The 14,856-nt window shown below is 40.7% G+C and overlaps 2 protein-coding genes across 4 annotated transcripts in view; one reads left to right on the top strand and one right to left on the bottom strand.

Moving 5' to 3' along the window:
* dok6 (docking protein 6) overlaps positions 1-1,456 on the top strand; it is a 138,872-nt gene extending 137,416 nt beyond the window's left edge. The window contains exon 8 of the mRNA XM_061922070.1: positions 184-1,456. Coding sequence (XP_061778054.1) covers positions 184-377 — 194 coding nt within the window. The 3' untranslated portion in view covers positions 378-1,456. The remainder of the gene's footprint in view (positions 1-183) is intronic.
* cd226 (CD226 molecule) lies at positions 1,449-14,841 on the bottom strand. Of its 3 annotated transcripts, none has more exons than XM_061922066.1 (7): positions 13,491-14,841; positions 13,096-13,250; positions 9,015-9,350; positions 8,582-8,953; positions 7,643-7,748; positions 2,892-2,946; positions 1,449-1,670 (listed from the first exon to the last, which is right to left on the bottom strand). In XM_061922066.1, exons 1-7 carry the CDS (start codon positions 13,565-13,567, stop codon positions 1,602-1,604), a joined length of 1,170 nt encoding a protein of 389 aa, XP_061778050.1. In that variant the 5' UTR covers positions 13,568-14,841; the 3' UTR covers positions 1,449-1,601. The 3 variants fall into 3 exon arrangements, with proteins under 3 accessions (XP_061778050.1, XP_061778052.1, XP_061778051.1); XM_061922068.1 differs by having other exon boundaries at positions 1,449-1,654; XM_061922067.1 differs by having other exon boundaries at positions 13,096-14,841.
* Between the last annotated feature and the right edge of the window lie 15 nt (positions 14,842-14,856).

The raw sequence follows: 14,856 nt of genomic DNA, 5'->3' as shown, positions 1-14,856 counted from the left end.
TGTTTTTAGCAGGATTCACACTTAAATATATTTTGTACAGAAACATTACACATTTAATATTGACAAATGTTCTCCTCATTTATGAAAAATAATTATATAAGTTAAAGTGGAATGACATCATTCATCCTTGTGCTTACACCGGTTGCTAGGAAACATCATCTGATATATTTTGATTCCTCCCAGGAAGCAGCATGGAGATGACGTTCTTCCCAAGAGCGCAGACCTTCCCCAGCTTCCTAGCCCATCAGCCTGAGATGGAAGAGCAGGAGAAGCAGCAGCAGGCGGATGGAGGCGGAGGAGGGAGGAGGCACCAGGAAGAGGCACTATCGCCCTCTAGTGGCCGAGTAGCCACTTGTAGCCTGAGGTTACTTCAATGACAGTTGCCCAGACTTTGGACACTTTTTGAGCACTACTGTCGACCGAATGTAGAACTATGTATAGTCACACCTGTATTATATAATGTCATTTAAGTTTAATTCATGATCGTGTCCACTTTGTTTTGTATGTTGTGTGACAGCAGAAGTAGCCTTTTATAACAAGTGTGGTTTTCAAACACTTATATGTTAAAGCCTACATTTACAACTAATTTATATCACATTAAGAAGCTGTCATAGGTCGTTAGTCTTTTTTAAATAGTTACTGTTAATTCATGATTTCATACTGTTGGATGTTTTTGTTTGTGGTTGTAGTGGTGTAAAAAACAGCTGTGTAATATTTTGGATGTACGGGGACGGCGTGGTGCAGTGGGAGAATGTCCGTGCGCAACCCGAGGGTCCCTGGTTCAATCCCCACCTAGTACCAACCTCGTCACGTCCGTTGTGTCCTGAGCAAGACACTCCACCCTTGCTCCTGATGGGTGCTGGTTAGCGCCTTGCACGGCAGCTCCCTCCATCAGTGTGTGAATGTGTGTGAATGGGTAAATGTGGAAGTAGTGTCAATGCGCTTTGAGTACCTTGAAGGTAGAAAAGCGCTATACAAGTACAACCATTTACTTGAGAGGCAAATGTTGAAGTCAGACTTTACGAGGCAAATTGCATCAATACATGTATGAAAATTATTGTCATTAGGATGTATTGTAAAAATACTTGAATTAAGTTACAGAAATATTTGAAAATAGGCATTTTATTTGATTAGAATTCCTATTAAATACAATACAAAAAGTTTGAAGCGGGCTAAAAGGATTAATATAACTAAAATCAATTAATTAGAAAAAGTAGTTTTTTATTAGTCCATTCTTTGTAAAGTGCCTTTCGACCCACTGCAACCATTTGTTTTAATTTATTGTCTACTGTACACACACCTGCTAGAAATGTACAAGCACTTACGTCTTCTAATGCATCACTTTAGCATTTAGCAGTCATACAGTATGTCTGATTTACCTTGATAGCACTTTCATGTTTCACCTTGTGTAAATACTCTCTTTTGATGATTGAGGTAATAAACTTGAGTGTTGTCATGTGTCACTTTTATTTCAGTTAAAAGTTAAACTCCCAGAAAGTTTTCCTTAATAAAAGTATTGTTGCTCACACACGAGAGAGGGAGGGTGAAGAATTGCAAAGATGGCTGCCCAGTTCATCACTGCGCTTGACTTGCATGTGGTCTCAATAGACTTGTGTGCATGTCAGCTCTCTCGCCCACCAGCGCCGCCATCTCTCTGGAGACACACGCACCTTGGTTTCAAATGAGATGAAATAAAAGATGACAAATCAAAGTTGTGTTAACATCACCCACATTAAAGGCTATTACGTGCCTGAACAGATCTGGCAGATCTTTATCTTAAAGGCCTACTACTACTACTACCCACCACGCAGTCTGATAGTTTATATATCAATGATGAAATATTAACATTGCAACACATGCCAATACGGCCTTTTTAGCTTACTAAATTGCAATTTTAAATTTCCCGGGACTTTTTTCTTGAAAACGTTGCATAATGATGATTGTATGCGTGATGGCAGGACTGTTAGGAAATATTAGAGCTGCACACACACACACAGCTAAAAGTCGTCTGCTTTAACGGCATAATTACACAGTATTTTGGAAATCTGTGTTGCTGAATCTTTTGCAATTTGTTCAATTAATAATGGACAAGTCAAAGTAAAAAGACGGAGTTAGAAAGCTTTAGCCTTTAGCCACACAAACACACGGTGATTCCTTGTTTAAAATTCCCGGAGGTGAAGATTTACTATGGATCAGAGCGGTCAAGCGAACATGGATCCAGACCAAATGTCAACCAGCAGTTTTTGGTGGGAAAATTGTGGTAAAAAGTCGCCACACCGGATATCAGCTGAGCTTGTGCCGTCCACACAGCTGCCATCGACTTCCATCAGACACTGGCCTCAAGACACCCGTGGACACACCCTTCCGACTATCAGGTACTATTAAACTCACTAAAACACTAGCAACACAATAGAAAGATAAGGGATTTCCCAGAATTATCCTACTAAATGTGTCTAAAAACATCTAAATCTGTCCCAATGCAATCGCCTTTTTTTTTTCTTCTTATAATCCGTCGCTATCAATATTCTCAAACACGAATCTTTCATCCTCGCTCAAATTAATGGGGGAATTGTCATTTTCTCGATCCGAATAGCTCTTGCTCCTGGAGGCTCCCATTAAAAACAATGTGAATATGTGAGGAGCCCTCAACAGGTGACGTCATCGTCTGCAACTTCCGGTAGAGGCAGGGCTTTTCTGTTAGCGACCAAAAGTTGCAAACTTTATCGTCGATGTTCTCTACTAAATCCTTTTAGCAAAAATATGGCAGTATCGCGAAATGATAAAGTATGACACATAGAATGGACCTGCTATCCCCGTTTAAATAAGAAAATCTCATTTCAGTAGGCCTTTAAAGGGTGTTTTGTATTTAATGCAGAACAATGATGCCTTACTTGTGTGTGAGATGGGTGGAGCTTATCCCTCACCTCCTCTGTCCTGCTCTTCTTCCTGTTTAGTAAAGCACACAACTTACAATAGAAACACATTCAGGACAGCTGGCTGCAGGTACAACGCTCCATGGTTCGAATCCAGGTGAGGGCAGACAGTCACATGTCAAGGTGAGGGGTGAGCAGAGCGGGTCAGAGTAGGTAAGGGGGAGGAGACAAAATTGCACAAGTTTGCACACCTGAGAGAGAAACGTGTTTGCTGGCTAAGAAAGGCCCGGCCTGGATGACAACAGGCAGCCTACAATTCACATAGACACTGGAGTACCTGGAACTGGACAACAGGATCTTAAGGCCCTCGTCATCAAACATCAATCACCCCCACCTTGGATCACATCACCATAGGCCATTCAAGTACCAGTAATTAAGTAAGTGGATATAGTTGACTTTAGATGCATGATTGTGTTTCACTATTATACCCTCTAAAAACCCCCAGAAACCACAAACAATACCACATTTACTGTACATGTCATCACCTGAAAAGTAACCAACAATGTTTTAAGCACCAACGCAGACAGACTATTTTAGCAGCGCATTGATAGCAGTGAGCTAATGCTATCTCACGCTGCTATTGTTGACACACTATAAGTTGGCGGCTGCTTCTGCTTTGTCTTAAACTTGCTAAAAGTAAATTTTAGATTATAATTCATGCAGCTCTCTCCTGCTAGTAGACAAATGTGGCCATGGATCGACAGGCTGGTCGACTTTGACATCCCTCCCAGACGAGGAAAAAGGCATAATTGCAAGGCATAGTTCTTTTTAACCCTTCAAGAGGATTTCGATGGATTCTTCATCTTAACGGGACTATGTGAACGTCCCAGTGGTCGGGGTGCCAGCAAGAGTGGAAATTGTATAGTAAGTGTTTTATAATGGTTAATTTGGATGTTTAGCACTTAGCCAAGCTGCTGATGCTGTAGTGTCAGAATAAAGCTACAACTGTTAAGCACACTTATTGCTAGCCCTCTTTGTGTTTGGGCTCAAAAATATAAGGTTCTGTTTCATATTTTTTCCAAAATAATCATTTTTGGCTCTCTCAAAGCCTGCTTGATTAGTATTGTTGTTGATGGGGAAGGGATCTGTGGTCCCCACCAATACGTCACAGATCAAGTGACTGGCTTACCCTTTAACTCTCAAAATAGCTGGGGAATCTCCGTGACAGTTTTATGATTTTGATCATATCTAGTTATTCGAAACATTTGGAATCCTTTTGGTGTCATAAATCAAATGTATTAGATAATAGCTTCAATATACAAACAACTTGTTTTTCCACTCAATGAGTACTTCAACACCTATAGATACAAATGAACTGATATCAAGACAAGAAAAGTCCTTGCATTCCACATGGAGGAGGTCCAGCATCCTGAAGCTTTGTACTTACACTTTGGGCAACAGGAGCCCAGTAAGGAGCCATGAAAAGAAAATCCCTGCATGGCATGTACCACCAACAAATTTCAGAAGGACAGCAAGAAAACATACCAAACAGGAATAAATACAAAACCCACAACCAGTGAAGTTGGCACGTTGTGTAAAAAAAAAACAGAATACAATTATTTGCAAATCCTTTTCAACTTATATTCAATTGAATAGACTGCAAAGACAAAATATTTAATGTTCGAACTGAGAAACTTAATTCAAATAATCATTAACTTAGAATTTATTGGCAGCAACACATTGCAAAAAAGTTGGCACAGGAGAATTTTTACCACTGTATTACCTGGCCTTTCCTTTTAAAAACACTCAGTAAACGTTTGGGAACTGAGGAGACACATTTTTGAAGCTTTTCAGGTGGAATTCTTTCCCATTCTTGCTTGATCTACAGCTTAGGTTGCTCAACAGTTCGGGGTCTTTATTGTCGTATTGTAGGCTTCATATTGTGCCACACATTTTCAATTGGAGACTGGTCTGGACTACAGGCAGGCCAGTCTAGTACCCGCACTCTTTTACGACAAAGCCACACCTTTGTAACATGGGCAGAATGTGGCTTGAAATTGTCTAGCTGAAATAAGCAGGGGCGTCCATGAAAATTACCTTGCTTGGATGACAACATGGTCGCTCCAAAACCTGTATGTACCGTTCAGCATTAATGATGACTTCACAGATGTGTAAGTTACCCATGCCTTGGGCACTAATACATCCCCATACCATCACAGATGCTGGCTCTTGAATTTTGCGCTTATAACTTCACTTGATTTTATTAAATCATGCTTGCAGTGGAGCCAAGGCCCCACTGAAAAAACAGCTGAACTTTACAATAAATATCAAACAAAAATAAAAAAATTAAAAGAACAGACAGTATTTTATATATAAAAAAAAAGACATTTTCAGGGCAGCAGCAGCATGGAAACTATTAGCATTCTGGTATATGACTGTATTACTTATTTAATTAGATAGTGTCATTATACAGCTTAATTGCAGTGTGCATGGTAGATTTTTAAGTTTCTTTGTCTTGGCTTTGGGCTCGGGTTCAGCCAGCGTATGTTGGTTCCTCAATGTCCAAGCAGTACAGCTGCCTCGTGTTAGAGGTAGCAGGTCATGCAGAGGGTCTTGCTCGTCATGCATATCCCTGACCAGCTTCACTGCAGCCTCCTCTCTCCTGGTCTGGAGTGATGGTAGGGGTTGTGAGATGTTTCCAGCTCTCCTTGTAATGATTTTACAGGAACGTTTATGGACTCGCTCTTGCTGTGCCTGTTGTTTTTTGGAGCAGTCCAGATGGTTCGTTTCCACAGTTTCCAAAAACATTTTGAAATATGGATTCGTCAGAACAGAACACTTTTCCACTTTGCATCAGTAAATCTTAGATGAGCTCGCGAAGCCGGCGGCGTTTCTGGGTGTTGTTGATGAATGGCTTTGGCTCTGCATAGTAGAGTTTTAACTTGCACTTACAGATGTAGCCACAAACTGTAGTTATTGACAGTGGTTTTCTGAAGTGTTCCTGAGTCTATGTGGTGATATCCTTTACCCACTGATGTCTGTTTTTGATGCAGCCTGAGGGATCTAAGGTCACGGGCATTCAATGTTGGTTTTCAGCCTTGCCACTTATGTGCAGTGATTTCTCCAGATTCTCTGAACCTTTTGAAGATATTACGTAAATACTTAAAGTAGATGCTGAAATCCCTAAATTCCTAGCAATAGCTTGTTGAGGAATGTTGTTTTTAAACTGTTCAAAAATTTGCTCAGGCATTTGTTCACAAAGTGGTGACCCTTGCCCCATCCTTGTTTGTGAATGACTGAGCATTTCATGGAAGCTGCTTTAATACCCAATCATGGGACCCACCTGTTCCCAATTAGCCTGCACACCTGTGGGATGTTACAAACAAGTTTTCGACGAGCATTCTCCAACTTTCTCAGTCTTTTTTGCCACTTGTGCCAGCTTTTTCGAAACATGTTGCAGGCATCAAATTCCAGATAAGCTAATATTTGTAAAAAGTAAAGTTTACCTGTTCGAACATTAAGTATCTTGTCTTTTAAGTACATTCAATTGAATATAGGTTGAAAAGTATTTGCAAATAATTGTATTCTGTTTTTATTTATCATTTACTCAATGTGCCAACTTCACTGGTTTTGGGTTTTTGTAATCCTAGCAGCACAAAATCAGTTGAAGTCAGGGTCTACCACATCAGACAGGACCAAAGAAAGAAGCCCTAGAGCAGGGGTGTCAAACGTACGACGAACAGGTTTAATCCGGCCTGCAGTCCGCAAGATAGGTTTGCTAAGAATAAAAATGAGCTGCACATTTTTGTTAAAGGAACCACTGTTCTAAATGTGTCCACTGGATGTCACATTAGCAATTATGTTAGGCAAGCGAACAAGCCAAGCAAGTATGCCAAGCAAGAGGTACACAGTAAATCGTGGTTGCAACTCCTTGCCTTCAACATAAATTAATCATAAAACTTGCCATTTTACATCTGCTGCTTCGAACACATCAAAAAAGGTAATAATTGACGCAGAGTGGAATTCAACCCTCTTAAATAGTTACACTCTTAGTGTGTTGAGTTAACACAGGATTTATATGTGGAAATGACAAATGAGATGTTATTATTCATTCGGTCAATCCCTGATAGGCTGTGACTTAGACTTTGATGGCTTTGTAGACACACTGAGAAAACATCTAAGTTAATTGTCATTTGTTGACTTTTTGAAACTGCACACATTTTTTCCTCAGAACGAACAACAAACTTGAAGTGTTTTGTCAAGAGGATTATTTTAATTATGTATATTTTCCGAATGTACTTGTTCTTTTTTGGCCAAAATAATACCAAGAAAACAATCTGAAGTTGTCTTTAAGTAATCGTGTCATGATTTTACCAGTCTGGCCCACTTGGGAATACATTTTCCTCCATGCGGGCCCTGAGCTTAAATGAGTTTGACACCTCTGGTCTACAGAGCGCAGCACAACCCAGCAGGGTGGAAAATGCTAGCGGGCAGAAGTTACCAAATATGGACTAGAGGTCCCAGAATCGTAGACATAAACAAATGGCGGTCAAAAACACCCGGATCTAGACATACACAGTGATTGTAATAAATGTATCGATCTCGACTGATACAGCAGCAACATCCGGACAAAGATGGATGTTGCTGTAAGCGTGAAGGTAAGAATGTTGCTAGTAGTGGAAGAATAAAATTGTGTTCTTGCTTTAACTGACCTCAAGACCTTCAAAATCAACATGTTGGGGAAAAAACATGACATTAAAGACGCCTACCTGCGCCTCAGCAGGATGATGATGATCAGGATCGTCAGCAGGATGAGTCCAGCAGTCGCTGTCCCCAAGTAAACAAACATCATGTACACGGACAGGCTGAAGCCACCTGGTGATGACATCAGTGTGAGGGGACACCAATGAATATGACTACTTGGTAGGGTTGTAAAAACAAACCTATTTTTAATGACTCACAATTCTTATTTGTAACAATTTTTAAACAGTTTTAAATATTTTTTTTTCTAAAAAAACTAAACATTTTTGGGGGTATTTTTATTTTGTATATTTCTTGTCTCGCCACTCAGGCAAATCATCCAGTTGATGTAGACGCCCGTATCTGCTGTACAGACTTACTTTAGAAAAGAGAAGTGTTGCATACTTCTCTAGTTGCCTTATTTTTATTTGACTTTATTAAATGTTTGGGTAGCATTTTCAAAATAAAACCAGTAAAGTAAACATTTATCACATCTGGAGGAATGTGGTTAATAATAGAACTGGCACCCAGTGTTAACTTAAAGTCCCAACAATAGTCACACACACACTAGGTGTGGTGAAATTATCCTCTGCATTTGACCCATGCCCATGTTCAGGGGAGGGGAGCAGTGAGCAGGAGTGGTGGCCGCGCTCGGGAATCATTTTGGTGATTTTATCCCCAATTCCAACCCTTGATGCTGAGTGCCAAGCAGGGAGGTAACAGGTCCCATTTTTCTAATATTTAGTATGACTCGGCTGGGTTTAAACTCACGACCTTCCAGTCTCAGGGCAGACATTCTAACCACAAGGCCACTGAGCAGGTCCAGGTTTATAAAAAAGTATTGATTTTGAATCGACAATTGGTTGCAATCATGAATTGATTCTGAATCGAATCATTACCCACATGAATCAAATCGAATCATGTGGTGCCCAAAGGATCACAGCCCTAGAATTTAGTGAGTTGTTTACCAGTAGCGGGCACTGTGACCATGACCGTGCTGGTCTTCAGGCCAGCGTCCGTGCTGAAGCTACAGCGGTAGAAGCCGTCGTCTTCTTGCGCCACGGCCGTCAGGTGCAGACTGATGTCCAGGCTGTCCTCGCAGCTGACGTGACCGCGCTCGCTGTAGTCTTCGCTCAGCGTGCCGCCCTCCACGCGCTTGCATATGCCGACGATCACCCATGGATGACCCAACGCCATGTGCTCCACCACCGACTGCAGAACGGTGCCGTTGTGCCCATGGCTGCACTCAATGGTCAGGTTGTTGTTAGGCGCCGCCGTCAGGTGAGATTCGGCCTCCACGACCGCAGCGTTTTCTTCAGCTTCGTCTGCGGGCGGTTCATCTATGTGGGGGCAGAAAGTTAAATGTCAGCGAAAAGATAAGAATGGGAGTGAAAAGGTTACCTAAGTCCTCCACTTGGATGATTCGGTTCCAGGGGCCTTGTGGGAACGTCTGGAGAGAGCAGCGATAAACTCCGATGTCCTGGTGGGTGACGTTCCTCATGGTTATACTTCCGTCCATTGGCGTGGTCCTCAAGAACTCGATACGGTTCCGGTAATGATAAGTAGTAGCTACTCCGTACTCGGGGTGGAAAACAGCGATGGAGTTTGGGTCTGGGTCTTTGGTCCAAGACACCATAGTGAGGTTGGCATCCCACGGACACAAGCAGTCGAGTAGCATCCCTTCCTGGAGGTGGATGGTGATCGTCTCTTTGTCCTGGACAGCACCTGGACACGCCCCTTTATTGGGGTTTGGAAACCATCGTCATGAGTGACACAACACTTTGAGGAATTTTTGTAAACCACCACAGAAACCAAATAAGGGAGATCATAGCCATAGAACCACACACGGTTTGGCTACTCAGTGGAATACAGCGGTTTTCATTGGTTCTGAAATTATGTGTTCAATCACACTGCAAATTTGTAAGTCTTCAGTCTTCAAGTTTGATAAAAAAGGTGAGAGACGATGTAATTTAAGAAAGAAGTACAGCGGTAGCGTCTGTTACAATAGGACTGTAATGGAACGGTTTCTAGTTAACACGATTTGCAGGGGGGATGGGTTAAGAGAGACACATTACAGAAAGTGTGTGTTATAATTGTACTGGTGGGGCTTCTTTCTAACAAGATTTTAAAAATGTGAATACTGGAAGGTACAATAAAGAGTAGGGGTGTCCCGATACGGTACAGAATCACCACAAATCATACATACCCTAAATTCCGTACAATAAGCTGCTACTTTTTTCCTGCGGCTTATAAAACGGAGCAGCTAATTTATGGACAGCCATAATTCAAAAAGTAAAATAAAACAAGCAAATACTATGGCCCCATCTTTTGGGCGAGTTCGTTCACAGCAGGTGCTGCAGTGTCCTTCCAATTAGTGCTTTCAAATCGAAAGTAGAGTGCTATTTAGTCTTCAAATCGTCCATAGCTTTCTACTCATATATATTCTTCATTTATCACTCAAAGCAATGTTTGAAAGTTATACAACTAAAATAATTCATACTTACTAAAACTATCCCATATGTGATGTCTGTAGGAGTGTTTTCATGCATATTTGTACACGCTATCTTAAAGTGTTGAAGCTATTATTAGTATTACAAAATATGCTAACACATTTATGACTGTTTGTTAGCATTATCGACTTACAATAAATGGTATTCTATTTGTTATATATTTTAGTTTTGTATGAGTGTGAATGTTGTCTGTCTATCTGTGTTTGCCCTGCGATGAGGTGGCGACTTGTCCATGGTGTACACCGCCTTCCCCCTGATTGTAGCTGAGATAGGCAACAGCATCCCCCGCCTCCCCAAAGGGAATAAGCGATAGAAAATAGATGGATTTTAGTTTTGTAAATTCACCAAAACAGCACCGTGGTGGTATAGAGTCTGTTTAGCTAATTAGAAAGGTAGCTTTCGCAGCTAGTCGGTCCATGACAATGACTTCTGTTTTTTTTTTCCAGCCATTTCACTGCCGTGTCACAAACACCATTTTGAAAAAAATAACACTTATAAAATCTTTCTGTGTAAATAACTAATTTCACAACGTATATATCTGCGGCTTATAGTACGGTGCAGCTAATATATAAAAAATATTTTTTCGTATTCTAAATTTTAGTGGGTGCAGCTTGTATACAGGTTTGATTGATTGAAACTTTTATTAGTAGATTGCACAGTACAGTACATATTCCCTACAATTGACCACGAAATGGTAACACCCGAATACGTTTTTCAACTTGTTTAAGTCGGGGTCCACGTTAATCAATTCATGGCACAAATATATACTATCAGCATAATACAGTCGTCATACAAGTTAATCATCAGAGTATATACATTGAATTATTTACAATCCGGCTTCACGGTGGAAGAGGGGTTAGTGCGTCTGCCTCACAATACGAAGGTCCTGAGTAGTCAGGGTTCAATCCTGGGTTCGTGATTTTTCTGTGTGGAGTTTGCATGTGAATGCGTGAGTTCCCTCCGGGTACTCGGGCTTCCTCCCACCTCCAAAGACATGCAGCTGGGGATAAGTTGATTGGCAACACTAAATGGTCCCTAGTGTGTGGATGTGAGTGTGAATGTTGTCTGTCTATCTGTGTTGGCCCTGCGATGAGGTGGCGACTTGTCCAGGGTGTACACCACCTTCCTTCCGATTGTAGCTGAGATAGGCAACAGCGCCCCCCGCAACCCCAAAGGGAATAAGTGGTAGAAAATGGATGGATTTGATGGGATCTGGAGGGGGTTGGGGGTTAGGTTAGGTTGATATCAGCATATTTCAGTCATCATACAAGTTTATCATCTGAGAAATGAATATTGTAACAGTGTAGGTCTCACTTTGTAGGATATGTACAGCAAGCAGTGAACATAGTGAGCTCAGAAAGCATAAGAAGAAGTATATACATTTGATTATTTACAATCTGACGAGGTGGGGGACGGAGTTAGGCTCGGATTGTAGCTGCCTGGATGTGTTCTTTTAGTGTGCTGTTGAAGGAGGATAGAGATGCACTTTCTTTTACACTTGTTGGCAGTGCATTCCATAATGATGTGGCATAGAAGGAGAATGATTTAAGACTTTGGGAGATCAGAATCTGGGTTTGAGGAGCTCCCCCTGGTGTTGTGGTTATGTCGGTTTTGACAAGTATTCGGTATCAGGGAGGTGTAGCAAATTTTATAGACTGTAGTTCAGAAAATAAATAAATAAATGATAAATGGGTTATACTTGTATAGCGCTTTTCTACCATCAAGGTACTCAAAGCGCTTTGACACTACTTCCACATTTACCCATTCACACACACATTCACACACTGATGGAGGGAGCTGCCATGCAAGGCGTCAACCAGCACCCATCAGGAGCAAGGGTGAAGTGTCTTGCTCAGGACACAACGGACGTGACGAGTTTGGTACTAGGTGGGATTTGAACCAGGGACCCTCGGGTTGCGCACGGCCACTCTCCCACTGCGCCACGGCGTTCCCACGGTACGGTACTTCTATTGTTTTGTAGCGTGGAATGTTAGTAAAAAGTCTTGATCAAGTGAAATTAGTCAATCAACAACTGTAGGTATGAAAAACCCTAACCTGTTTATCATGAACCATCTGGATTGGAAATATGCTGTCTTTAATTAGAAGGAAAGGGATTTTTTTTTTTTTTTTGGTCACTATCATTCATTAGGTTAAGTTCACAATGCAGTAGGTTGAATGACGCCGACACGTTTGTTACTGGATATTGTCTTAACACATTCTACCTTGCAGGCTTTGTGTATGTAAGTAATATGCAACTTTAATTATTTGATACTTGTTTATATTGACAAATGTGCTGTTTCAATATTGTTAAATGAAGGACACTTGTTACCTATGTTTAGCTTGTGTGCCATTGTGTGCTTAGCTGTTGTGTAGCTGCTGGCTCCTGGTCACACTAAAATACAAGAAAAGGTCAACCTTGTTTGCTTACTAGGAGGACATATGAATCTTGAAACTTTTTTACATGAGACAGCCCCGTGCAGGTTTTTACGTCTACAGCACTCATTTCTCCCTGAAGATAGCACCATCGAATCACTTTTGATGTATGACACCGTAGATACTGAGAAAAAAACAAATTTAGACCCATCCATCCATTTCCTACCGTGTGTCCCTCTTGGGGTCGCAAAAGGGCTGCACTCGGGCGGAAGGCAGGGTACACAATCAACCGTATTTTTATGTTAATTACAATGTTAAAATTATACTAAAGCAGCCAACAAATAGTGACTATGAAACTAAAAATTCACTTCACAAGTATTATTGGGGTGATTGGAGGTCAACCAGGTCGACTTTGAGGGTTCTACTGTAATTTAGGGGTGAATTTCTGCCACCTACAGTACAATATTCACAGTAATCCTACATATTGGATTGTCAAACATACTTTCGATGTCGTACACCATTTAAGATAAAAGCACAAAAATAATATCACATTCAAATCAATTAAATATAGACAGAATAACAACACGTTTGCAGCTTACCTTTAAGAGAAGTGAGAAGGAGAAGTACCATGAAGTACCAGCGCTCCTTTTGTACGACATCCATCTTGGCCCGGCAAAGAAGAATGAAAGCAGCATTGATGACACCAGAGTGGAACAACACCACGAGCTGCAACTTCCTGCTCACTCTCGGATCACTGAGACACAGCACACTGTTCATATTAGCTCGCTGGTAGCTCAGTATACACAAACACACACGCATACACACATTAAGGCAGTTTATCAATTGAGGCAGGAAGATGTCGCATGCATGCTAAACCAACTAAATTTTTTTTCCCAATTAAATTGATTGGTTTGATTGATTGTGATTCTTCCTAACAAACAAAGCAAACATGATAAGGCAAAAACTGTGCAACAGGAATGAAAAAGATACGTACCAAGATAAATGGATCTTTGCTGGTTTCTCCTTAGTCAGGTGTGTCTGAAATGTTACCACAGAGGGCAACACACACATATAAAATCTGAAACATTTTGTTCTCTAAATGTGCTAAACCCCAATGCAATGTAGGTCAATTGTGTATATGGGTGTTAACAGGGTGTTTGGTTGTATTATTTATCGATGAATTGTGCAAACATATGTATATAGTTTATTATTCCTTGCTACAATTTTAGTTTTTCATTGTGTTGTATTTTTGTTGCTGTATGTAAAAATGATGAGGCTGAAGTGGCAGGTGGTTGCATCGGCTTTGGTACTCTTTTATGTACTCCATGTGTTCTTCAATGTTTCACTCATGCACTGCAACCACATAATTTCCCCATTGTGGGATAAAAAAAAGTCTATCCAATCCTATCCATATCTGTGCTATTGCCATGACGACCACACAAACCTACAGTACCACATTGTATGGCGTGTGGTATGTGTGTTGTTTTTTTAACTGACAAGGCCACTTAACCTTGAACCTCATTGTTCTTGATATAGCCTGAAACCAACATTTTTTGACTATTTTTTATAGTTTTCAAAGTACATTTTGGTGGGTTTTTGTTTTTTTTACCTTGAAAGGACTACAGCATGAGGCAAACTTGGGTTTGCACTTACGGGTAGTCTGGAAAGACATTGGTCGGTCACATAAACGGTTGAATCTGACTTTGGGAGTGGCCTCAATTTCCCCTCTAAAGACCTCTCAAATCAAAATGACTTGCGCAAAATGGGACACACCGAGGGAGAGGAGCGTAATTAGCAGTGATCTTTCATTATTTTGTCTTTCAAGAAGAAAGGTTTTGGTCTGAGTTTGGATGGAAACAATGTGAAAGAGACTCAGAGTTAAATGAGATGCTGAAAATCAGGAGCAACATCGAGGGGAGAAAGAATAATTCAGGACCTGTGTCCTCTTCTAATGATGTTTTCCTCAAGATGTGTGAGGAAATGCTGAAAGAACATGAGGAAACACAGGCTGTGGTGTCTCTGGAAGAGAAGATGGAAGTCCAGAAATGGCGATTATTTTATAATTCTTACTCATAATGTTAACCATATCAGTAATCATGCAAAACATACAACTAAGTGATCATAACAATAGTTGTGTATGCCTTTATCCACACTGTCAATGCAGGGAAATTATTATTTATCTACAGATTATTCAAAAACTAATAAATTGTGAAAAATGACTGCCGGATTTAAAAAAAATGAAATTTCAATCACCAAACCTCATCCAGTTGTGGTTTTGGAAAGGCTAACATTTTAAGTTCATGCAGGTGAAATTTCAAGGACCCTTTTTTACACTTAAAAAACTATTTGATCTTATTTAT

This window comes from Nerophis ophidion, linkage group LG15, assembly GCF_033978795.1.
Source record: "Nerophis ophidion isolate RoL-2023_Sa linkage group LG15, RoL_Noph_v1.0, whole genome shotgun sequence".
Lineage (NCBI taxonomy): Eukaryota > Metazoa > Chordata > Actinopteri > Syngnathiformes > Syngnathidae > Nerophis > Nerophis ophidion.
The sequence above is the reverse complement of the archived record's forward strand: the minus strand, read 5'-3'. Positions and strand labels throughout refer to the sequence as shown.

Bases quoted from the DNA above. Each gene is read 5' to 3' on its own strand.
- cd226 (XM_061922066.1), bottom strand. From the start codon at position 13,567: ATGTGTGTGTTGCCCTCTGTGGTAACATTTCAGACACACCTGACTAAG. The intron at 13,251-13,490 runs GTACGTATCTTT...GCTGTGTCTCAG, and splicing joins GCAAAGATCCATTTATCTTG to TGATCCGAGAGTGAGCAGGA. The intron at 1,671-2,891 runs GTAAGGCATCAT...TTTGAAACCAAG, and splicing joins TCCACCCATCTCACACACAA to GTGCGTGTGTCTCCAGAGAG.